Here is a 26092-nt window from a genome sequence, read left to right on the forward strand (position 1 = left end):
TAATTTAAGAAATGCTCTGCTGAAGGAATGCAATAAATCTTGTGACAGCAAAGGGAGCAGAGAGGGAAAGAAGAGGAGAAAAAAGAAAGAAAAGTGTCAGGCGCGAGTCAGTTTCCTCCTCTGCCATGTTTGTGCGAGTGTGCGTGAGGGCGGGGTGTCGGTGTTAACTGATACAGGATCAAGCTGGGTGGTCCGGGGCCTACACATACACCATTTTTGTGTACAAATAAACTTAACCCCCACGCCATTGTGGTCACCCCTCCCACTGCTTTTTTCCTCTCCATCTCTGGTCTTCACAGCTGCACAGTGTGCACGTTAACACCCATGCACATTGAAACGTGTGCGAGTCTCCTCCCTCTCGAACAGGGCAAATTGAGTAATTGAGTCCTGACATTATAGGAGACAGTAAATGTCTGATAATAACTAGTGTGGCAAAATAATTACAAAGATCTACCTAGACCTGACAGTCAAGCCATCTTTGTCAAACACATGACATCATTGATTTCTTTCAGTGTGTGACTTAACATCTCTTTTTTTATTTTTATAGCGATGAAGGCCTATTAATTTAATACCTAAAAGACGACCAAAACCAAAAAACATCAACACGTTGAGTCATGGGTTTAAGCATGTCTTTATTTGGACACAATGTACAAAAAAGCCTATGAGAAAAGCCTCCGAGCAGCATCCAGGCTTCTGATTAGTCAGTCAGCTGATGAATTAGTTGTCCTCTGTGTCTTGCTGCTCTCTGACTGGTTAATGAGGTGATGCCGGTCGATCCTGGCAGGAGCTAGATCTCCATTAGCTGGTCCGTTCCAACGATGACCTCGTTAGTCCTCTCAGCTGAAGAAGAGAGAGAGACATTTATAAATTCACACGAGAATATTATATCAAAGGCATGTATTGTTGTGTGAAAATCTCGGGCAATTCTTGTGTTCTATACTGTAATCTAAAGTTTGGACGTTTCTCCCAGCCCATTTTGACTCCCAACTTATGAAATAATGAGGTTTGAGATACACTGGTTTACATTAGAAAACCCAGCACGAGACACACCGAGCTTTCCAATGTAAACCCATCTTCGTCAGAGGGATGAACATAATATGCAAAGGTCTAGCTCATTACTTAAGAGTCCTCATCCCCAGCTCCAACCTCTCGTCCAAAAATGGTCACTTATGGCTCCAAAATAACAATATGGCGACAAAAATGGCAAACTTGAGCCTTCAAAAACCATAGTCCACAAACCAATAAATGATGTCACAATGGCTACATCCACTTCTTTTATACAGTTTATTTTACTCTAATGGGATACCCATCAAGAAATTTCAGCCTATTAATTTTGATACCGTACTGAAATCAATGGAAGACAATGGCTGGCTGACATATATATTACGCAGTTAACGGGCTACAACACTCAGACGTATGTGTATCTATGGTGCTGTAATTCATTCATCAGTCCCAGAATCTTCCATGTGGCAAGACTTAGGTCACCCTGACCGCTACCTCAACCTCGCGAAAAGAAATAGATGATGCTTGAAACTGAGTCTGCCAGCATTTTCTCGCTATCTATCTCATCCCAGAGCTAGTTCAGCATGAGGAGAGCAGCCTGCTCCTCCCTCCATCCCCGAGTATCGGTACCGATCCAAAGCAAACGGTGGCAGAGAGTAATGTTCCATCCACACAGACGGGTTTTAGTGTGAAGGAATCTGCTGCTCAGAACGAGTTTGTCCTCCGCTGTGTGGAGGGGAGGACAAATGGAGCATGGGACAGCAGGAAAGGGAGGAAAGGTTACTCAATTTGGGGCTGTTGATTCATTAGCAACCTGTCTCCTGTTCAAATGTATTAAGACTATATATTTACATATTTCTCCTGCTGGGTCAATGATAATATAGAGCTCCAACTCTGACCCGAAGCAACAAATAAAGACAAAAAGCCATGTTGTAAGTACAAAATCTGATCAAATATAGTTGAATGTAATCAGCATGCATTATATAAAAGCATAGTGCCATCTTCAAGAGACACTGAGAAGAAGCAGGGAGTGTATTTATGCATTTATATACAAACTATGTGCACTGTTTTAATAGATTCATATGTGTGTATTTATCAAAGCACCCAGAGGAGAAGTATGTATCTTTAAAATATCAACACCTGACAGACCTGTATCACTGCGTGTGTGCGTGTGTGTGTGTGTGTGTGTGTAAACTAGCAGGGTGGTCCTTAGCTGCTAACAGCTTCAGAGCAGTATGTGGGTGTGTAATGTCTTTCGCAGCCTACGGTCAACGAGCTAGATTAGTGCTGAGAGACAATTTAGCGCTTTCTTACAATGCAATATAAAGTAAACAGGAGAGCAAGGTTATCATTATAAAGTATTACATAGATGGATCTGACCTAACTGGGGCTGCTTGATCAATAAATAAGCAGGGGATACTTACCAAAAACTGCTCAAGGCTCATTCCATGTAACTCAATATGTATCCATATTAAGAATTACAACTAACTGCTGTAAGCCCTTTGAGGAAGAACTTGCGGTTTTGGAATATTTAAATCAACTACAAGGAGTTTTAACTGGTTATGAAACAGTCTCAGTTTATTACTGATGCCTCTATATTGCCGACATAAGCAAACAGGACCACCAGCTATTTCTATGAAGTTGTTCTTAGTGCCTGTCACCGGGTCAGTTTCCTCACAAAATCTGACAAAACTATTTTCATAGCATGCAGAACAGAAGAACCAAAGTTTACATTTTCACAGGAAAAGGTTGAGTTTGAGGCTTTGTAAACTTTGTTTCACCATGTCCATATTACAGTTATTAATCGTACATAGCCACAAACGGATACATTACAACATCACTATGTATCATGAAAACAGATGTGTGTTAAATATGAAAAAGAAGCATAAGAAAAAGCCGGTTATTTTCTTTTTTTTTACTTACTCCAAAAACAAATGCACATGCTAGCCAGATAAAGACCTTTACAATAGAGGGCTGGTGCTGATGGAAGCACTACCATATTTGTCCACAGGGGCCGCCAAAATCAACACAAACTGAAACTCCCTTGATGTTGCTTTAAATAACTTCACTTGACTGTGTAAAGCAGATCCCTTATAAAAAATACAATAAAAAACAAAAATGTGTAGACATGTGTGTCAGAGACATTGAGAGACTCTGTCCATCAGAGACACAGAGGCTGGAAATTTACAATCGTGTGACTGAACTTTGGCTATACAGTGCATGCGAAACAATTATGCAACCAGGGTCCAACTTTCCAGTGTTTAATAACATAATGTTAGCAGGTCGTTGCTGGCCAATGGGAAAACATTTGTCAAAAAAAAAGCTTCAGCAAGATCAGTTTTATTGCAGTGATCTCTCACTGGATGCTCCAAAAAGTCTCAAACATTTTTCAGGCGAGTTTAGCTCAAAATCACACTGTTGTTACTTAGAGCACCCTGTTGTTCACTCAATTAGGCTGCTCAGTCTGGTAGCTGAGCTCTCTCTCTCTTTCTCTATATGTGCGTGTGTGTGTGTTGGATGTGGCTGGAGGCTGCTGCTGTTGAATTCCGGGTGGTCCTGTTCTGGCCCTGCTCTCTAACCTCTCCATCAATGTGACACAAACACACAGACACACACACATGCACACACACAGACACACACAACAAGGCTAGCTTTGGGGACAAGAGGATTAAGGAAATAAAAAAAAATCTCTGACAAATCTCTCTATCACACAGACTTCAGAATTAAGAAACTTTCCTAGTTGGCTTGAACACTTGGCACTTACAGGCAGATACCACACACATACATTAACACCTTATCTGAGTCAGCCGAGGAGAAGGACCGGGGGGCTTTAACAGCGAGTGTTTATCTGTAAAGTTGTTTCACTGAATGGTGTTATAATCTGAGGTGTTTCTGTTACTTTGTTTATTCTGTCCTTTCTTTCAGTGTCCAGTTGATTTAATTTGGGGACGCAAAATGGTCAACTACTGTTTGTTCAGCTTCATTTAAATGCTAAAATTTACTTTCAGCTTCTCTGGGTATTGAGAGGTTGTTGAGCAAGGCACTGTTTACTGTGAGAGGAATTAAACACAAAGCACAACCAGAAAATTGAAGGAAAAGTAGAAATTAAATGTTTAGAGGCCATTTTTTCTCACCCTCTGGTTCGATCCGTTGTCCATTTCCCACCAGACAGTACTTGAGGTCTGCTCCCCGGCCGATGACAGCATTACTGCAGATCACGCTACCCTGGATATTACACCTAGAAACAACACACAAAAATTACATTAATCATGTGTTTCCTAAACTTTCTACAGCACTGGTGCCTAATATCTGTCGGCACTGCCATCGAGGTTTGAGATAATAAAAGTAATAGACATTTATTTCTGTTACATGCTTATTTACTTAGTTTTCTCACTTTGTCTTCCACATGGAACAATAAATACTTTAACCTCTTTAGGAATTCAAATCAAACAATGTAAAAATAAAATAATAAAGAAGAATAAAAGAATAAAAAAAATAAGTCTAAGTTTAAATTCAGTATGATCTGGAAAAATGCAGCCACATTTGCTGATTTGGCTGATTTAATTGGTCCAAAGTCTTAAAATCTGGTATGGACATTCTACAATTTTCAGTAACATAAAAAAAATAAAATAAAAATCACGCGTTTATTAAACGTCAAAGTGAATGGTTAACTCGTGTGTATCACATTTTTCGCCACATGAATTTTTTTTAAACAGTGGGTATGTGTGCATATCTGTGATTATGCATTCATAATGACGAAATACTTGATTGTGCTCCTTGTAGTTTCGGAGGTACAACAATTTAACTTTATCATACTATATTAAGTCTGTGGGCACATAGGATTACTGTCTTATTTCCTAAAATATAATAGACTACATTGCCAAAAACAGTAGTCTGAAATGCAGAAAGACTAGATATAGTATGATAAGAAAAACTCCCTATTTAGTCAAATTTGATCCATTTTGACATTTGTACTTAGGAAAGATCAGCAGATCAACAGATGAATTAATTAGAAAACATTCGCAGCCACTCAACAACATATCTACACCTTGAATTACTACATACGGGAAAGTGGTGAGCCAGTGGCACATTTTCTGGTACCAACTGATTCAAAACTGCGTTTACAAACTCTTTGGTAAATAAAGATTCATATTTTGCTGGGAAAGCTTTGGTTGTGTTACAACATGATTTTCCGACTGCTGTTTGCTGTTCTGGGCCCGCTGGAGATTCAAACATGTTTATGGTTCACGTTCTGTTTTCTTCCGAGTGCCTTATGTGGACACGCACACATGGGCACGTACACACAGTTATTCATACTGGGAGCTGTGCAGTAGAGCCACAGACTTCTACGTCTGGCCGTTAAGCTTCTCGCACAGTTGTGGCGTGAGCAACATCCTGGAGGTCAAAGTGACAGTAGGAACATTCAGCCTGTTCCTCCCACCTGCTCCAAAGACTCAAACATATCCAATCAACTGAACATAACGACATCAAATTAGCATATATATTAAAGAACAACAGCACCCCACGCTGTGTGCATGTGTGTGTGCGTTAAGACATTGTTGGCCCTGTGTTGCAGTCCCACCTGAGCTGGCAGTGCCAACCCACCGTGCATGCTTGGATTCAGCCAAACCATCACCATAAAAATCTTGGAGGGGAGACACAGACAGTCTTGTGTGTCCTGTGTCAGCTAACCGTGGAGGGCGTGTGTGTGTGTGTAAGTGCGTGGATTAGAGAATGTGTGCTTCAGTAGCTTGGGGAGCCCGGTGGAGAACACATGTTGGTCTTGCCCAGGCAGTGACGCACACACACTTGGCCCTCTGCACCTCACACACAGACAGGTTTGTATTGGCCCATTCTATTCAGGTGGTTAGGCCTGGAGAGAGAGGGAGAAAGGAGTGTGTGGATGTGTGTGTGTGTGTGTGTGTGTGTAAGTGACTACCTAGGAGGTGGCGGTGGTAGTTGGTGATGGGAGATTACAAGATTCAGAGTTTTGTAACATTAGAGAGAGAGAGAGAGAGAGAGAGAGAGAGAGAGAGAGAGAGAGAGAGAGAGAGAGAGAGAGAGAGAGAGAGAGAGAGAGAGAGAGAGAGAGAGAGAGAGAGAGAGAGAGAGAGAGAGAGACCACCAAAGAAGCTTCGGAGCTGAAACACCACTAATTACTAACACCAGGGCTCCTCCTTGCCATGACCCCCCCATCCTCCCTCTCACACACACACACACACACACACACACACACACACACACACACACACACACACACACGTCAACCCCCACCTCCTGTGCCAACCCCCCTGTAAAGTTGACCCTTACTATCCCCCTTCCCAAACACGCAGCGCTTTGTCAACAAGTTCTGGTCAGCTCCAAACAAAGAAACCAGAAATGTGAGGGGTTTCTGCGACATGGCCGGGGTCTGCTAATCCCCTCACACTGGCTCTTTCTTTCCTTCTTTCTCCTTCCTTCTTATGTCCTTAAAAAAAAAAGAAAAGAAAGAATTGCAATTTCTTTCTTGCGTGCTAGCTTGCTTTCCCCTTGCTTCTTTCTTCCCTTCTCCCGTCTCCCTCGCTCTTTCATGCCTTTGTGCGTGCACCTACATGGGCATGATGAGGGTCCCCATGCTGGCTGACTGGGGTCCCTGAAAGACTTAAGAAGAGATGGAGAGAGACAGAAAGAGGAGAGAGATGGCGTGGAGGCCTTGATGGAGAGAAAAGAGAGGGAGGAGTAAGAAATTGAGATAAAAGAAAAGGAGCCTGTGAATGAGTGCATTAAAATCTAGACTTGAGGCCAAGACGAGTCTCTTTCTGGGTTTCTGGCAGAGAGACTGAGCAGATCAATCTACATGCTAATTCTACAGTGGCTACTGGCTCTCACTCTCTGTACAAGTCCTCTTTTGTTGCAACAAAGCTGTCAATTTAGACCACTTTAACTATTTGTTACATTTGACAATAGTGATGTGCAATATGGTGATTGATCATGATGCATTACTACTCTGACTAGGGCTGCTTGGCCATCTCATACTGTATATCCTGCACGGCTTCCTCGGGCCAGTTATCCTGTCACTACATAAACAAACAAACTGCACAAAAACTATATATGTAATTCTAAAAACATTACTCGGAAACAAACCTTTAGATTTGTTAAGATACACTGTTTCTCATAAAGTTGGAATAACGTTTTTTTTTTTACCTCTTTCCATGAAATTATTGTTACAATGTGATTTATTCTTGACATATAAAGTGTATATCTTCTCAAAACTTTATTAATCAATCTCTTCCAAACAGATCACAATGAAAATGAAACCGCAACTAACAGAGGATTGTGTCTGAAAACAAAATTATTCCAACTTTGTAGCAGATCGTGTATAATAAGCAAATGCTCTGTATCCCATTGAACCTCACCAACCCACTGGTGAACCAGCCTTCACAAATGTGAATATGTGTAAAGGACCCAGAGTTTTGTAGGATACCAAATATATTGGGCTCACTTTTAGGGAAATGGATACAAAATGTTAACTACTACCACAACTTTTCCCTTTGATGGAACGGAGCAGACATAAAAACATCTTTAAATATTTCGCTATAAATACCATACAGCCAACCTTACAGCTAATATAAATAGAAAAAAGAGGGGGGGGAACTAAACTGTATGTTAAGGGGTGAACCTAAAAATGAATAATGGACAAATTTTCTGGCATTTGATTATTATTTGACATTTGGTTATATTGGTAAAATTGATCAATTAATCATTTAAATGCTACTCATTTCCTATAAGATATTTATCAAAAAGCCTAGACCTTTGTTGTCTGGAAAACACCTTTCAAGCCCCCATGGTGTTCCACAAATTCCATAACCAGTGGGGACTTTAGTATTGGCGAGTAAATTAGTGGCTAAATGAAATATATGAATCTTCTGTGTTTCAGTTCAACAGCTTTGTGTTTGTTTGGAACTGGTCTCTGGCTGGTTGCACACCAATAGATGCATTGTTAACTCAGCGTTCCCTGTTTGACCCCACAGAGCACGGAAAACAAAACCTGTTACACCTCCCATCAACGGACACACACATCCACAAGCATCTGCCCCCCCCCCACACACACACAGACACACAGACACACACACCTGTAAAAAATTCAATGGAAAGATAAGCAATGAATTGAGAAACAGGCACACCGCTGCTTTCGTATGTGTTGAAAGATAAAGGGAAAAAGTGAAGTCGTTTTTGGGATAGTGCAAGCACAAGTTTTTCCAGGCATCATTGAAATTACTCATCTTATTTTGAAATCTTTATTTACTAAATTCCAGTGCTTTGTCAGAAACAATGCATGCATGCACTAACTGAACACCAAACAAAAGCTGAAGTGAGTATCAAAGCGTTTCATAAACATGCCTTGCAGGTGAAATTCTTTCTCAGGCTAAATTAATGTGTTCGTGAAAGCACTTCAAAGTACGTTACCAACGAGTGCATGCAAGTGAGTGTGTACAGATGTGTGTGTTCTTACCCCTCCTCGATGGTAACCCCGTGCATGATGATAGAGTTGGTGACTTTGACCTTCTCTTTTACAGTGGTGGAGTTTCCGATGGTGGACCTCTTTATGGAAGTCTTGTCTGCAACCTGGCACTGTGCTCCGATGATACTGTCTGATCCCATCTGAGGGCAGAGCACAACGTCAATACTACTTAGACATAAATACATACACATGCCCCTCAAATTATGTTAAAGTGCAAATTAGATATTCCAGTGAGTGAGTTGTGATACAGGACAATCATTATGAGGGAAATTTAAGATAATAAAAATATAAACAAATATGAATCTGACTTGTGGAATGACTAATGGTTCTTCTACTACATTATAATTACCTGACATTTCTCAGAAATGACAGCAGACGGGTGAACTGCTGGCTCCTCAAACAGCTTTGGAGCCTAAAAGGAAGAACACAGAAGACAGGGAGAGATGAGATTAAAATAATAATAACTTTTAATGATCCATCTGGTGGATTTGGGTCATTGGGCCTAGTACACAGCATCAAAATTGGCAAAATAGAAGTGATATTAAGTGCAATATGAAAACAGTGACAAGACGAAGTGAAAATAGATGTATGCATAAAGTATAAAGTCTGGAGCATCTCCATAGACACTCTTACATACACAATTTAATCAGGCTATGCTTAAAAATCAATTTTGCCGTCTAATCGGACTTCTGTCCTTGTCCCAGTTTACATGCAACTGAGAAAATCAAATAACTGACGGGAACGTGTCTTCCTCCTCAACACTGGGTGGCGATATGCGTCATTTCAGCTGGTTAATATCGCCCCCTTTCCGGTTGAACTCAGTTTGACACTTTGTGCCATCACTACTGCGACCAGCTAATGAACGGCTAATGCGACCGGCCACTGCGACCAGCTTTCTTGGATGTTTTTGTTCCGGGGTCATTGCCCATCAGATTAAGGGAATAATTTGTTTTTTTCAAGTGTCATGTAAAGGTACTCAATGAATGGAGACTGATTTTATGTGCCCATAGAATGTGTTTTTTTTTTTTTTTATTACCTAAGCTTCAATCTATTGTTGTGTTCTCAGTTCTGAAACAGAAAATCCACCCATATACTCAGAACTCAGGTGCTCTCAGTGTTATCTTTAACATCTTTCCCAATTCATTGTCTTTGGAGCTCCAGGCTTTCATACTTGAAATGAGCCTGGTTCCCCTACATCAGAAACCCTCAAAGGAGCAGGCCGATGTTTGACTCACCAGCCGATTTGCTTCTATATAAGCAGCTAAAGTGTTGACGCGGTAGCAGAGGCCCTGGTCGATAATGTGAACATAGCAGCGGAGCTTTCCCCCATGGTAAGCTTCGCTCATGTCCCCGCGGTGGTCGTTCCAACAGGAGCGCTCCTGGGCCAGCTGGAGGAGAGACTCGTCTCGTGACGAGATGAGGAGCTCTGGACATTAAAGAGAAACAGGAGCAGAGTTAGGAGGGAAAATGATGCATACACACTGTTTTTGTTGGGTCTGTCCTTTTTGGTCAACCTCATTAGGATCCAGAGCTATTCTAAAACAGATTACACTGCTGCGGTCATTTAAAGGGCTTTTCCATCTGATTTTAATGTATAAAGTTGTGATGTATCAGTGCAAACACTGACCATTGTTTGTAGAGCCGTCATTCATTTTCTGGTTCTGATCCTCATCATCTTTCATTTTCGGACTGTTGGTTGTTTTGGAAAACTGCTTCCGCACCAAATACGGTATCAACTCACCACGGATTGAAGAGATGGACCTACGACACAAGAGCAGGAAACATTAAACATTAAACAAGATTATAACATGATGTAAAGCATCCTACAAAGTCATCAGTATAACATGAAAGCCAAAAGTCAGTGATTCTAGTTTGATGTGCGGTCGTTAGAGAACAGTAAGCTTTCATATCATCACTTGGTGAAAAAAGCACAACTGCGAGTGAAATACTAAATGTCGAGTGAGGTAATGAGTGTGTGAGGGAGCGACTTCCTATATCCTTTAGGTGCTGTGCATCTAAAACGAAGCAAAGACAGCTGAGATGGTTAACACATTTGCTGTGACCTTGCAATGATTCCACTCGTCTTGCTTTCCTGGCATTTGTGCTAAACATCTGAGTCTGTATCAACAGAGAGGAAAAGGCCAAGGTTGTGCCAGAAAGTGACACTAATTTGAAGAAAAAGAAAATCTAAAATGAATAAATAGATTCACGTGTTAAGCAAACGCAGTTCAAGTTCAGGCGCTTATTAATTGTTAAAATAATATTTAAGAAGGTAATAGAACCACATCAGACTTTGTATTATAAAGGGTGATTTAAGAGCTCTTGCATCACCCTGTCAGGGTTAATTTCATAGTGACCTACTTGCTGAAAATGACCCAAATTATACATGGTTACTTACTAAAGAAACAAACAATTGAACACATAAACTGGTTAAAATTTTGGTTTTTTTGCATACTTACCAATTCAAAACAGCACTGAAAACAAATTTGGTGAATGATTTATCTCATGCAGTTATTGTTATTAAATGTACATGTTATAAAAAGGAGCAGGTAATGAGAATTAGCACCTTAGCTTCTTATGATGACTTGAAGTCTCTCTCTATGTAAACCCGGAGGTAACTTCCCTGTCTTCATTTCTTTTTCCTTCTCTTTGGACTGGACTGTGCTCAGTGTCCCCCCCCCCCCCCCCCCATTTTTCACTTGCCCTCTCTTACTTTCTTTTAAAGGGAGATTAGAATTTCCATCTGAATGACAGGAGAAAAACAACAGTTACTCTGTCCATTTCCCTCCTTTAGCAAGAGACAGAGAAAGAGCATGGAGGAGAAAGGAAGAGAGAGAGAGGAACTGTTAAAAGAAAGTCCAAGAAAAGGGCAGAAGAAAGAAATGAGTCATCTAACAAGAGAGATGATATATGGCGGCGGCAGAGGGTGCATTAGGGATGTAATGACGTAAGATTTATATCTACATCTCTATGGCAAATTACTATGTTCAGGAGTTCCTCTCGCCTTGAACCAGAATATTCAGCAGGAGGGCAGTTACTGGATTTGTGTTTGTTGGCCTGGCTTTAGATTTATTTATGTGTTAACTAAAAGTAGACACTCCATCTAAAATTGTTCAAATTTCAAACTGGGCAATGACAGATTTCCACAATCTGATCTTAAGCAAAGGGTCCACTTTACAATGGGATCATTTCCAAAAACTGTTCAGAATACAAATGTTGCCAAAGTCTCATCACCACCCTGTGTTGAGAAGCTTGGCGCCGTGCTATTCCTTAGCTCGCAACCTTGTCTGGAATGCATCTGGATCTAGTCCCGTCGTTATCAAATGCGCTTGATGTTTTTGTCAGCAGTCTTTTAATGCGCTACCCCATATCTCCTCTTCAAGTGTGCACAGTTTGCCAAACATTTCATATTATTAATGGTCAGGAGGAGATGAGGTAAGTCATACATCGTCTAGCGGGGAGACCAAGGACGACCTGGTCAGATCTGTTTTTGAACCATGAGATCCATCCATTTTCAAAAAACTACTCAAAACTCACTTCTTCAGAACTGCTTTTAATTTAGACCAATGTTGTTGGCTTTAATTGTTTGTTTGTCTTCATTTTAACTGCATTTTTAACTGTATTAGGATAGTAGTAGTAATAGGAGCTCCTATTCTTTAGATATAGAGCCGTTACATGCATGTATTTCCCGGGCAGCTACAGAGAGTTCCCTGTGACACTGCTTCACTTCAGAGGCTAAAGGCCTAACAGCCTGCCTCAGTGGCACATAGTAAAACAAATTAACACCTCGCTAGAATACCCTGCTAACAGGACCTTTCAAAGCCTTACACACCATGTAACCATGTTGAACACTTGCTACAGATTAAGTAGCGAATGTGAATGTCTGTTTGACCGTGTGTGTTCATGTCCAAGTGGATGCATACACTCCATACCTAAACTGCGGATATAAACTTGTCATTCTCAAATACAAGGTTGTGTAGCAAAGTTTCTACTTATATGTTAATTCCTGCATTAGTAGAAATTTGTGGAGAACTCACTTGTTGTCAGCAAGAAAGTCCACCACTGCTTTTTTCAGACAGTAGAGGTGAGCGTCCACGAGGCCTGTCTTGATGTGCATCCTGGGATGTCTGCAGATAAAAGACACAAAGTTAAGAGAGGAAAATTATAGCAAATTTGACCTTTCAAACAATTCACCAGGTTGCGTTGCTTTACAAAAACTCACACAACACCAAAAAAGAATTGTCTGAAATTTTACACACAGTCTGAAAGAACACATCAAAAATGTCATCTAGAATATGCGTCTGTGGAGTCCCACTGCACTGTATGCTTGTACCAATTTCATGACAACCAGTCCAATCCTGGCTGCTACTTAGAGGACAATTTGCTTTGATTTTTTTTATCACCTGCTGTTTTTATGTTTTATGTTTGCTTCTCATTTACTGAAAGCCTTTTAAATGTACCTCTGCTCTGCACATAGGACAGTAACATTTGATGAAAGCCAGACGCAGCCACGGGCTCACATAAAAGTCAGAGAACAGTGACATCTGTCTATTGTCCTTTGTCAGCTACCGTAGATGTTGGCCCACAGAGCTGCAGCCATGAGACAGCTGCCAGTGAGACAGGTTTATGTTGACCGGGGGGCCACATGCACACACTCACCCACTCATGCATTCACTCATTCACACACGCACACACAGTTTGAACATGTGACATTTACGAAGCGAGAGCCAAAGAAAACCATTTCATCCTCCAGGTTTCAATAAACAAATCCATGCTTAGCCCTTCATCCCCTCTGACGACCTATCCTCCTCTTCCTCTGCACTTTCAATCATTACATAATAAAAACTGCGGGGTGCATTGTTCCTAAAGGATCATACCAGTGCCTTTACATGCTTTAGCCCATTTACTACAAATCACATATACCTTCCATTACTGCTAACCATTTTTCAAAGCATGCTGCAGTGATTTACATTTTTAAAGTTGTAAAAGCAGATTGATTTGAAAAGTCTGTGTCTCATTACCGCACAACAATAACGTAACGCTGACAAAATGAAAAGCAGACCTGATGTTCACTGTTCACTGTGATTTTCAGATCTGAGCATGCCAATTTCTAATTTCATACTCAAATTAATATAAACTAGGGCTGCACAATTGATGACTTTTTAATCGTCATTACAGTGTCAACTTGCTCGATAAACACATTGCAAAAGAATGCAATTATGCCTGATCGGTCCAGTGGTTAATTTATTTATTTTAAATCATAGTTTGGAAACACAACTGTAACTTTCATTAACATTACAAATAGGAAATGGCATTTTAATATACATATTGTTGAGCACTTGAAAGCAAATAGTTCCTCTCATTGTTGTTACTGGTTTATTTATTTATTTATTTTTTTAATCAGAGTCAGCAGCACTGGTTTACCAAATTAGCTATTTGTCAATAATTGTAGTACCAGTAATGGGACCAGCAGTGTCAGTGGTATTGGACTATATGTTGACGATCTAATCACAATTTGTGGTATATTTAAATTATTTGCTACGTCTCTAAAACAACTAATATTCAGTAAAAAAGTTATCTTAATATACTGATAATGTTAAATGAGTAATGAATAAGTAAAATATATGCATTGATCCCGGAAAAGGTATTGAAAATGGTTTGGGATTGAATAGAAAATGAATAATGCCACATAGTGTACTGACTTTTCTTTCTCTTCCTCTCCTCTGCTCATTTACTTCCTTTCTCTTTCTTCAAAAACTCTTTTCTACAATTTTCAACTCTCTCTCTTCACCAGGCTTGCAGTATAACTAGAGTGACTCAGGAGGATTGCTTGGTCACACATATTTTACAACCAGATGCTGAAAGCCATAAATTAAACTGTGTGTGTCCATCTGTGTTAAGCTGTTTTATTAAAAAGCATAAAAACACATGTGCGTGCACACACAGACATGCTCTGTGGGTGTTTGCCCGATGTATTTATTCATACAACATTCCCCAGGTGTGTGCCCGTGTGAGTGCTTGAAGTGGAATTTATTATTATTTTTTCTGTGACATCACTGTTTGGCACCTGCGGGTGGGCAGAAGAGAGACCCTCAGAGAAAGAGAGTAGGAACAGGTGCTCTTAAAAGTGCAGGGCAACAAGGTGAAGAACAGGTATAAAGGAAGTGCACGACTCAAGGCTTTTCTTTAATCACAAAAACAAGTTTTACAGCAGAGTAAGGTCTAGTGCTACTTTTACTACTGAATGTTAAAAAATTAAGCAGCCCTAAATGGTTTTGGTCTCTTTAGCTATTTATCCTGTTCATGATAACTGTGAGGGGAGCTAATTTTTATACAACTCATTAATTTAAATGATATTATGTCTTAAAGTTATGCCTAATTAAAGGTGTGGCCTCAGCTCACCCACGCTGTACCTCTTTCACCATTTTTGGATTAGTCAGGAATTAAGAGGAGTCAGGCAGAACTACCACATGGAGCTTCAAAGTGGCTCTTCAGAAACCTATGGGTGACATCACAGAGACTACGCCCATGTTTTATACAGTTTATTTCATGCAAGGTCTGTTTTTCTTCTGATGCAGAAAAAGAAATTCAAACCAATAGCAAAAACAGTTTGATTTGACATGATGCCACAACCTGTTCTTATGATGTCAAAGGGCTCCATTTATAGCAGTGTGAAAATTGCTGGGTCACATGCATGAGGACAATGAGGGCGTATCAAAGTATAGGTGCTGCACTCCTCCGATGTAGGATATGGTTTGGACAAAGTGGAAGGTACCTCATAGGGTATGGTGATTAGACATGATCTAAGTCTGTCAAATTACCCATTCAATACCTAAATATAGGTGATAAATGACAGATGTGCCAAAAAAAGACCCAATTTTCTCGAAAATACTATGACCTCGACATGGGAGCACAAAGACTCATGATTCAAGGTCAGGAAAACAACAGGATTGGCCTGAATTGTACATAAATAAACTTGCCTTGCCTTGCCTAAATTTTACTGTTCCTTTTGATATATCCTTTTATATCACAGAAATATTTATTTGGCATAAACTTTTTTTGTTAGGCTAAACCATTATAAATTGAGCACAATTTAAAATGCAACGTGTCACCCTTTATAATGGCATTACCCAGATTATAAACAAATATTTTGTTTTTCTTCAAACCCAAAATCCAGACACTCCTTATCAATCGTAGAATAAAATAGATCAAATGGAATTTTAAAACCAGGAAAGTATTTACTTCGCCTACTTGGAACCTAAAACATTTTTTCCATTTTTTAAGGGGTAATAGTCCATCCGCTTCAAAACTTTAGCACTGGCCAGATGACATTTTTACTAGTTTCCACATTTGGCAGAATTCAACTGCAACAAAAATCTTGCATTTCCCAAACAAGGGTAAACATGTTGCTTTACCTCACAGCAGCATCATGTGATTTCTGGTTGCTGCGAGTGCTGTAGAGCTTGGTGTCGAGGGAAGCAGGAATTTAGTGCCTCTGCAGGCAAGGATGACTCAACCCTTGGATTAATGACGGACTACTAAAGTACCACTAAAGTCCTCAGTGGGAGAGAGGAGTCACATCTCTCTTGCTCTCAAACACACACAGCATAATGTCTTATTTAGTTACAACTAAAACCCCACAGCGGATGATGACTCAGACATAGCAGAATGACTGTTAATACCCTCATTAGTCAGGTTTCCACTATTGCTTCCAAAATAAAATGTGTGTGATTCCCTTAATACCATGCAAGTCTCATAGAAGCTTCCTTAATTGAGCTAACTCACATATCAGAACCTGTGTTATAACCCTAAAGTGCAATTGGCCCTGCTGGTATAGCAAGTTTACTCCTGACAACAGACCAGCACATTTGGAAAGTGAGACACATCCGATTTAGTCTATTAAATGTCAGAAAGTAGTTTCCTACAGTAGCAGACAAGGGCCAATGCACTACAATGGCCCAAAACATTTCCATGAGGAGAAACATGCTACGATAGACCATAAATGTATTTAATGCATCAATATAATAGATGCTGTCTGGTCTTTCTCTTGCCATCGGGTCGAAAATCAAGTTGTTCCACAAAGCGTTTTTTCTGTTGCATTTGTTTTCAGAGTTGGTGCGTTTTTGACTTAGCATCATCTCTGTATTTGCAGCGTATTTGCTGTTCAGGTCTGTTTTGTCTTTCTGTAGCACGTTTTTTCATTTGCAGCACATTTTGTATTTAATATGGAATTTCTTTTTTTGAGTTGGCATCCCTTATGAAGTTCCATGTTTCTTCTCATAGAAATGCCTCGGGTGTTGGTAGTGCATTTGTCAGGTCAAAGCAGAAACACAAACATATTCAATTTAAAATGATGATGACAAAGCAGAGAAAATCAGCAAATGCTGTGTAACCAGCATGTGTTGACCGTCTTTGTTTAATGAATGATGTTTAATTGGTCATCAAAACAGTTACATTAACTAACTGAACTAATATCAAAAACGTCGAGGAAAAGCTTAAAAAAAGGAAAATTAAAACCAGGCTGACTAGTTTGCCAGCACATTTCAATTTTGGCTTTCAAGACTGCCAAATGATTCAGCGGTTCTGACATTTTCAAAATACCATAATTAGCAACCAATATCCATAAAACAAATAAAGCAGATGCACAAAAGATAATATTTACTAACTTGCGCCTTTATGTCTTCCAGTCTATAATAGCATGCATTTATGTCATCCTGCCCATTAGTTGAACAGAAATGGTAGTTATTTAATTTTTGGAAGGTATAGCGTGTGGTGTTTGTGTTGACTGGGTGGGTTTTTGCCCATCTGCCTTGGGCCATCATTTGTAACAGATGCAAACCAACTCTTGTTCCAATATCTTAAAAGGTTAGTGCAGTTAAGATATGCTTCTTGAAAATGTGATGTTAGCTTTTTTTTTTTAATCTTCCCTCCTTGTTTGTTTTGAACTACGTTACCATGTTAGTAAAGGCATATAATGCAGAAGCATTGGTAAGGTATGGATATAGTTTACACCGACAGTAAATTATGACACGACCAACCTCAAAAGTTTTGCTTGAATCTTTCTTGTGATCAGAACCATTTTGATTTTGAATTGCCCATTAACAAGCAGTCAGCCAAGAGTCCCTAACAGGCAGAGCTGTAATGTACGAGGGGAAGCTCTGCTGGAGTTCTTTCACACCATTTAAGCGATTTCCAGGTCAAGCTTTTGCACATGTGCAGAATGTTTTGAGCTAACACACCTCAACCATGTGGAAACCGTAAAGAAATGAGAGGAGAAAAAAAACACACAGGATGGAGGTTGTAGGATCAGAAGAATAAAAAAATGGGCATATGGGCAGTCCATGGCCTAGAGTTTAGGAATCTTGTAACTGGAGGGTTGCTGGTTCGAATCCCAGGATGGACGGGTCAATGACTGAAGTGCACTTCAGCAAGGCACCAAGCCCCCCCACACAGCTCCCTGGGCGCGCAGAAATGTGCTGCCCACTGCTCCTAAGTATGGTGTGTTCACTGGTGTATCAAAAAAATGGGTTAAATGCAGAGGTTGAATTTCCCCGCTGTGGGACTAATAAGGGAATCGTAACCTTATCGAAGGATGCTCACAATAAGGGAGTGATAGATGAAGATGAAGTGAAAGGGGGGAAAATAACAAAAGTTTTTAATCGAGAAAAAAACAAAACATTTTTTTAATTGTACATTGGATTGGCAGGTACTGTGAAGAGTCTCTAAAAAGGAATAAAGAATGGGTTTTATGGACGGAGGCACACAATAACAGAAAAGGAGAAAAAAGAATGAAGAGAAATTTGAGGCAAGAATTCTTTTTGTGTGCAAACAACCAAGCTAAGATGAAACTGGTGAGCACAACTGTTTCATGAATGACACAGTAAGCTTGCCTGGGAACCAGACAAATCTGCAAGCTCGTGTTTTATATGCTCTGGATTTCTAGCAAACCTGGCTGGGTTGGGCCAATCACAACCATTCATCTAATATGGGTGTGTTTCAAAGGATGACTGACAATTTGCGGAGCCTTCATGCTTTATGCAAAACACGTGATGGCATAATTTTTTGCTTGCGCCAGGCACAGTTGTAAAATCAGTTGGGTATTTTCAAAGCAACCAAGACGGCTGCAGCCGATGTGGAACCTTCTGTTGAAGTACTTTTCAAATTCTAATGGCAAAAACGGCAGCTAATATACGGACATTGATAGACATTGATGCTACACAATCACAGATAATTTCTGCTCTTTGGTCTACTGCCTTCGATAAAACCCTTTGGAAATCGAAAATGAACCAACGCAGAACACGAATCACGAAGGAAGCCACCTGTAGTGTGTGTATGATGTGCCAATTTTTTGCCGCTCTGTATTGTGCCATCATTGCCAACAGATGCAAAGAAACAACCAGTCCAGTATCTTTAGTTAAGATATGCTTCTCAAAAATGTGATCCAAGCTTTCTCGGCCGCTCTGATGCTTGTTTTCATAATGATTTTATGTGTTTTTATAAGGACCTTTGACTGGATGGTACTGATGGGCAAAACAGTCAGATCTTGTAAAACTACCCAGTGGTGGGCAATAAAAATCCAGAACTCTGGAATGTATTCTGGTATTACCTCGGGCGATAAATACTGTATGCAGAGAGATTTTTAAATTTGTTTCGGGTGGTTGTGTGACATGTGTGTGTTTAACTGATCAGAGGTGATATACACGTTATAAGTCCTTCTATGTATGCTATAAATGTTTAGCTGTGGACTCGTGTTTCCAAAACACTGATGACAACGCGAGTGTTTTCTCTCCATCAATGTCCACCTCGAGGTCATGTTACACGTTTCTGTGTGTGTTCATATAAGCATTTGAGTGTGTGTAAAAAAGACAGAATGTGTGTATTTATATATATGTGTGTGTGTGTGTGGCTGAAGATTTCTCTGTGCAGGGAAGTATGCAAGCAGCTGCTCTGGCCCCCCTCTTATTGGTCAGAATTTACAGTGGCTTTGGCTCCATGAAGTATTTACGAGCTCCCAAAACACCCGCTCTCACACATACATGCATTTTAGGAGTCAGAAACGAAAACCTACCTTCGGTACTCTTCCTGTAACAAAAATCCCACACACCCACCACAGAAACTTCAACCTAAAACACACCGACTCTTTATTAGATTAGAAACTGAAACATCTGCTCTCTAAACCTAACTAGAAACTACAAACATATTTTGCCATCAGTCAAACCACCAACAGTGATCAGTAAAGGGTCTGTTCACCTAATTCCAAAACCATTTTCTTCCAGCAATATTGAGGTCATAGACTGAACCACTAAGGCGTCCCCTATTTGTTTGTGGACTACCATATTGAATACATATTGAAGCCTCCAGTTTGGCAGTCAACATCTTATTTTTTTGGATCTGAAAGTGACAATATTTTGATTCTGAGCTGTTCAAACCTATCTAGCCGCATACAGTATAAACCATTAGACAAAAGAGACAAAATTTGTTTTTGTTATTTGAATGAACCCATTCTCCAGGCTTTTTAAAATTACTCACTTCCTCATGATAGACTTCCTTATTGATAGCCCGTCCTCCAGATCTGCTTCATTGGCCATGAACAGCAGCCTCTTCCCTGACTGATCCACTCCAACAAAGTCTCTCTGCTCAGCTGGGAAAAACACACAATATTTAATGTTGACACAAGAAGACACACTTATTAAAGTTATGACAAAGCCTGTTTCCTTTCTTCAATATCCTTATCTTCATAACACAATAAAAATCATTAAAAGCTCCACTAAAAATTAATATATTATATGTAATGCACATTATGCCTACAGTAACAGGACCAGTGATTAGGTTTTCCTGTTACCTGTCTTTTTCTTGCCCTTCTGGCCTGGGACTGTCTCTGTGAATTCATGGGCTTTGCTCATTAGCATGGACAGTGTTGCATTGTGGGCTCTGAACAGATCAACCACCTCGTGAAGCGCCACGTCTGTTATCAGGTCACAGCTCACCACCAGGATGTCCGTCTGGAAAGGGAGGTTGGAAAGACAAAGAGAGAAAAGTGAGACCTACATTCAAACCGGTCTATTCATTTCACTGTGCAACAGTAAGATATGACAAAATAACCACAACATACTGGATCTTTCTGGCTTGTTTCTGACTTGTACTCTATTTAGGAACAAAATGTTCCCACCTGTTATGATTTTGAGAGACATTTCCAAAGTCACCCCTGCGCATGCACACACACAAAAGCCCATCAAAACACAGAAATGTACGAAATGTAATTTGAAGGGCGAGTCATGTTTATAAAGTGAGGTTTGCTCACTCACGACAGTCATCTCGGCATGCATGTAGACTACACATAAATATATGTGGCGACAACGCTCCACATAAACACCTCGGGACATGAGAGCTTGGACTGTGCTATTTTCAATATTCACAACAGAATTTGGCTCTCTGTGCAGGATTTTGAGACAGACATGACAAGAGAGAGAGAGAGAGAGAGAGAGAGAGAGAGAGAGAGAGAGAGAGAGAGAGAGAGAGAGAGAGAGAGAGAGAGAGAGAGAGAGAGAGAGAGAGAGAGAGAGAGAGAGAGAGAGAGAGAGAGAGAGAATGAATGAAAAAAATAAATGTTCTTGGTCAACTGTGAGCTCTTCCAGTTTAGCATGGCTTGTATACAGGCCAAACCCACACACACACATACAAACTTGTAGGGCCTGCGTTAAAGGGACTTAAACTCTGATGACAGTCGGTAATAAATCTAAAAAACTTAAATGAAAAGTTGTGACATTAAAACATAAACTTCCCAACAACAGAAAACTCGCTTAGATGATATATTATAAGACCACATGTGTTGCCTTACATTAACAAATAAAGCTTTATTTGTCAAGTAAAAGTTTACATTAATTTCAAGAGAAATGCAGTTTCTCATTATGGTATGTATACGATACAACAATGTGTGGAAACAAACTGCAAACCCCGGTTTGCTAAAAGCATTTGAAATTGTGTCCAACTCTTCTGCACTCTGCAATTTTCCATTTATTGTGTTAAGGACCATTTAAATGCTTGACAGATGACATATCTGACATGTTTACTTTTCAGCCTGTGTGCCCAATCACCAAATCTGAAAAAACTATGTGGGTGAAATAAATCAATCTAACTTTGCAAATATCCAAATATGTTTGTATCCAGGACTGGTTCATTTTACTATCATCCTGCTGGCAGAGAAATACACAATATCACATAAATAACTTCCTACCTTTCTTTTCTACCAAGAACAACTAGCGAGGCTGGCTGGCTTTAAGCACCTTCCTATGAACTGATCCAAAAACAGCTTCACTTTAACATCAAAAAGACACAAAGGAATTGCTTGCTTGCTTTCCAAAACTAAAGTGACAAAAAACACTTTCATTTAAAATAACGAGGGACAGAGGAAGAATATATTTTAGCATTTCAAACTATTTTCACTATTCCTGCTATGTAATAATATGTAAACCAATCTAGGTTTTAAACTGTGTGTCAATACACAGCTTGTGAATTCCACAGACATATCACTTACTCTACCACCAACAACAGAGCGCACAAAACAGACATCAATCCTATTAACTGGCCTCCATGGACGTTACATGTCTGCATGTGTGTATGTGTGTTTACATGTGGGTGCGCCCACATTTGTGTGTCCGTGTGCGGTATCGCATGTGTCTGTCCAGTGATGAAGGCTGTCAGCGTTAGAACTAATCCCACCATTAGTACCAGCCGCCTTAATGACAGAGACATCTTTTCTCTGTCTGTGACCAAGGGAAGGAAAGCGTGAGAGAGGGGGGGAGCGGCAGCGTTAAATAAGGGAGAAAAAATGTCAAACAAAAAAAGAAAAAAGAAAGGAACATTGCAAGTATAAAAACACATCGATGGATGGAGGGATGCAGGAAAGACTGAAGAGAAAAGCAATGATCGTAGGTAGGGATGAGAATAATTAATCGCTGATCGATTAATGGTCGTAAACAATTTGGTCAATCACGTGGAATTTTTAATCAATCTGCATATTTTTTTATTTTATCTCTGACTGCGTATCAGTACTCCCTGAACTGAAACACGACCAAGCGTTCAGTTCTGCGGCCGTACGTGAATAAGCCAATGAGCTGAGAATTAAGTTGGATAAAGCTACAGTTTGCAAACTGAAAGTTGCAATAACAATTATAAAACACATAGAAATACAAGAGTATTAATTTGAGCAAAACTAGCTTACTGTATCAAACCTTGCTAGCATGAATACATAAATGAGTTTAATTTAATACAAAACTTACTTAAACACAAAACACACTTAAATATGCAAGATTACTGTGAAAACTAACCTCATAACTCTTCGGGGGTGTTAATCTCCTTGACATTATCTTAGCAGGATCACCTCACTTGAGCACAGTACTGTATATATATCTTTTATTTTGCCTATGTATGCATGTTTTTTCAATTAAGGAGTATGTATAAAAACATAGCGTTTAATCGATTAATTGATCGTTAACGTGATAGGGATGGCCGTTTGGAAGTAACCTGCCAACTCGATTATCTAATAGGAGGCAAAACAATCAATAAAATACTGGCAAAACATAATGTACTGCATTCACTGAAACACATTAGTATATAGTTTATGTAAACGGATGCATGTTATATATATTGGCATTTTCAGATACCAAAGAAGCAGCAGTCCAGTACACACCTTGTTTCTGTCTTCTATATTCTTAATTGCAAACAATGAAACTGGAGAGGAGTAACCTGCTGTTACACTGCATTTACCACTTGATTCGAAACACTTGAAAATGAGGATTACGTGTGTGGAAACCACAAAGGACTGAAGAATTCACTTGATCGTAAGTAATGAGCACTGTGGTTAAATGGTGAAGAGCTGCATAGAGTTTGTGCGTCAGTGTGTGTGTGGCGAGGGCTGATATCAGCGAGGTCAGGGGTCATGTAGTTGACCCAGAGGTAACTCCCAGCATAACCTGGTCTGGACCTGGCGACAGGAAGCTGCAACGGCAAAGCTGGAGGTGTCTGCAGGAGATCTACTGACACTGAAACTCAGAGACCTTTTAACTCTCTCCTCGCTCTAACACACACACACACACACACACACAGGCAAGATCACACACATGTTCAGAAACAGAACACACAAGTATGCACGCTCGCACACAGAAACATGTGCCAGCACAATCCCCACGCACAGGCGCACACACTCAGGCGACAGCAGAGTGGAGTCAGCTGGAGAGACAGAGACACTTTGGCCTTTCAACAGTCAGGATCTCTGGACAGGTCAGGACCACACACACTGACGCACACAAATACACACACACACACACACGAAGAAACACAGTTCTCCCAGTGGTCCAAAGCTACTGCTTACACAATATTGACCCACTTTACATAAAAAGTTTCCATGTATAATGTATTATTAGTGATTGTACTCTTTTTGTTCTTGAGCTGACTGATAAAGGTCTGTCATCTGAATTGGGGTGTAAGAAAATATCGATTCACTTAAGTATCGTTTTTTGTTATTGTTGTTGATGTAATACTGTATCGATTCTCAAAAAAAACACCTCACCAATTGTGAGTCATTCACAACTGTCAATCATGATGTCACACCTCTTTATATAGCATCAAATAACTAATTAAAATGAAAACAAAAACAAATTATCATAAAAATGAACACTAGAAGTTACAAAAAACATCTTTGGGAAAAATTAACTTGACAAGTACTTTGATTTTCTTTAGTTTAGTTAGCTCTACAGCCTCCCACCAGGGATTGATCGAGATGTTTCCATCTTTATATATAGTCTATGGGATGTACTCATATATATACCATGAGAACTGGATACCATGTTCCAAGATGGCGCCAATCCAAATCCTACAACTTTCTCATATATCTTCAGCAAGATCAAACATGGTAATTTCTACCACCATTGGTCTAATTTGTGCCAGAACATGAACTGCCCTTAACATAATATTCTTAGCAGGAAATATAAATTATTGTGTGTCACAAGAAGGAAGAAAAGTGTGGATGGAGATGCAGATGGAGAGCAAGAGGGTTAAAAAATAGAAATAAATAAAAAGAAAACAAGTCTTGTCCAAGTACGTTTGCGGTGTTCCTCAGTTCAATCTCTCACTCTCCTCTCTCTCTTCACCTTTTGTCTTGAGTCTTACAAGCTGACTAACATATGTAGAGCAAAGGTGAACCTTTGTATCAGAAAAACTTATGTATATATAGTTCTTTAAGCCTGCATCCACTCACACTGCCAGGTGATTAAGCCTGAATGATAATCGAAACGTCAAAGAGGCTTTAAGCACACAAAGCAAAAAGTACATGTAAAGTACTCCTTTCACTAGTTTGGCTTGTTGTGAAAGACCAAAGTAATAATCAGGCACATCCCTCCACTTTTGTGTTACCTCACTGTTTGAAGAGTGAACAAAATAAAATATGCTGCTTGTAATCTCTCTTTTCAATAATGAAGAAGAATGACCACTGATTCCTGTAAGCATTCTGTTTGATAGGTTACACCAAATCCCCTCATGGGAGGGTGTTTGTGTAAAGAGATGAGTGAGGCTGTGTGTCTATACTGTACTCATGCATCAGTTTGACAGTTTGAGTGATCTCTGTGCTGGGATTTGGCAGGCCATGGTTACAGTTACTCACTCATCACCCTCCAGTGTGTGAGTGTGTAACTCAATGCCTCTAATCTAGCTGGCTGCTCAAAGGATTAGGGACTCGACTATTCTCAATGGGAGCATGCTGGAGCTAGCCCTGTTTAAAGTGTGTGTGTGGTTACACCATGCATCTATCAAAAATCTCTTGAGCGAAGAGAATTATAAAGAATATGTACAGGCCCATTCAATTGCCAAAGGAAAAAACATTAAATCCACTTGTCACAACAAATTTCGGCATTTTAAGTCTCTGATAAATCTGTTTTCAAAAGCAAAGCCGACTGATTCTGCTGTGAAGAATGTAATGAGCTGCCGTGGCAGGACACTTATGTCTTCAAATGCACGTTTGATGTGGCACATTTTTAAATGGGGAAGGCATCTTGAAGCACATTTCAGAGATTTTTCAAGTGAGACTGTCGTTAATGGGGATTATAATTCAAAATTCATCTTTAAGCGAAATTCAAAATGTAAGAAGATTGAATTATTAGGTATAGGAAACAGTGTGCAAAGATACAGCATTCATCGACATCATGCTCAAATTGCATGGAAATATGTTCTGGCATTTCTACCCTTACTTGAAATCATTATTTATTTTTTTACCGACATTACAAACGGCGGTGTTGCTATCTTTCAAGTTGCACTTTCTTCTTTTTTCTGCCATGATGACTCCTTTTTGTTGCAAGTGTTCAGCGACATAGCTGCACGAGTTTGACATCACTGTTTCACAATGTGCAACTGTGGGGAAAAACATGCCAGCATCGATAAGAGGAACCCATAGGTAAGATATGAGGTATATAAATATAGTTCATTCATCTTTTACTGTTTTACTGTATAGTGAACTGAACTACTAGTTTGAAAATGCCCCTTAAACTAAAAGCTCAGTCCTCAGAAGATTATTAAATCAAAAAGTATCCAAAAACTTGA

At 39.8% G+C, this 26092-nt stretch overlaps 1 protein-coding gene across 1 annotated transcript in view; it reads right to left on the bottom strand.

Moving 5' to 3' along the window:
* Positions 1-619: 619 nt before the first annotated feature.
* The window catches only part of eif2b3 (eukaryotic translation initiation factor 2B, subunit 3 gamma), a 31578-nt gene continuing 6105 nt past the window's right edge, over positions 620-26092 (bottom strand). Inside the window, exons 4-12 of the mRNA XM_059345395.1 lie at positions 20346-20505; positions 20033-20144; positions 12541-12630; positions 10131-10264; positions 9739-9929; positions 8853-8915; positions 8495-8643; positions 4137-4240; positions 620-840 (exon numbers count right to left, since the gene is read on the bottom strand). Of these exons, the coding sequence (XP_059201378.1) occupies positions 788-840; positions 4137-4240; positions 8495-8643; positions 8853-8915; positions 9739-9929; positions 10131-10264; positions 12541-12630; positions 20033-20144; positions 20346-20505 (1056 nt within the window). The 3' untranslated portion in view covers positions 620-787. The remainder of the gene's footprint in view (positions 841-4136; positions 4241-8494; positions 8644-8852; positions 8916-9738; positions 9930-10130; positions 10265-12540; positions 12631-20032; positions 20145-20345; positions 20506-26092) is intronic.

The sequence above is a fragment of the Centropristis striata genome, chromosome 11 (genome assembly GCF_030273125.1).
Source record: "Centropristis striata isolate RG_2023a ecotype Rhode Island chromosome 11, C.striata_1.0, whole genome shotgun sequence".
Lineage (NCBI taxonomy): Eukaryota > Metazoa > Chordata > Actinopteri > Perciformes > Serranidae > Centropristis > Centropristis striata.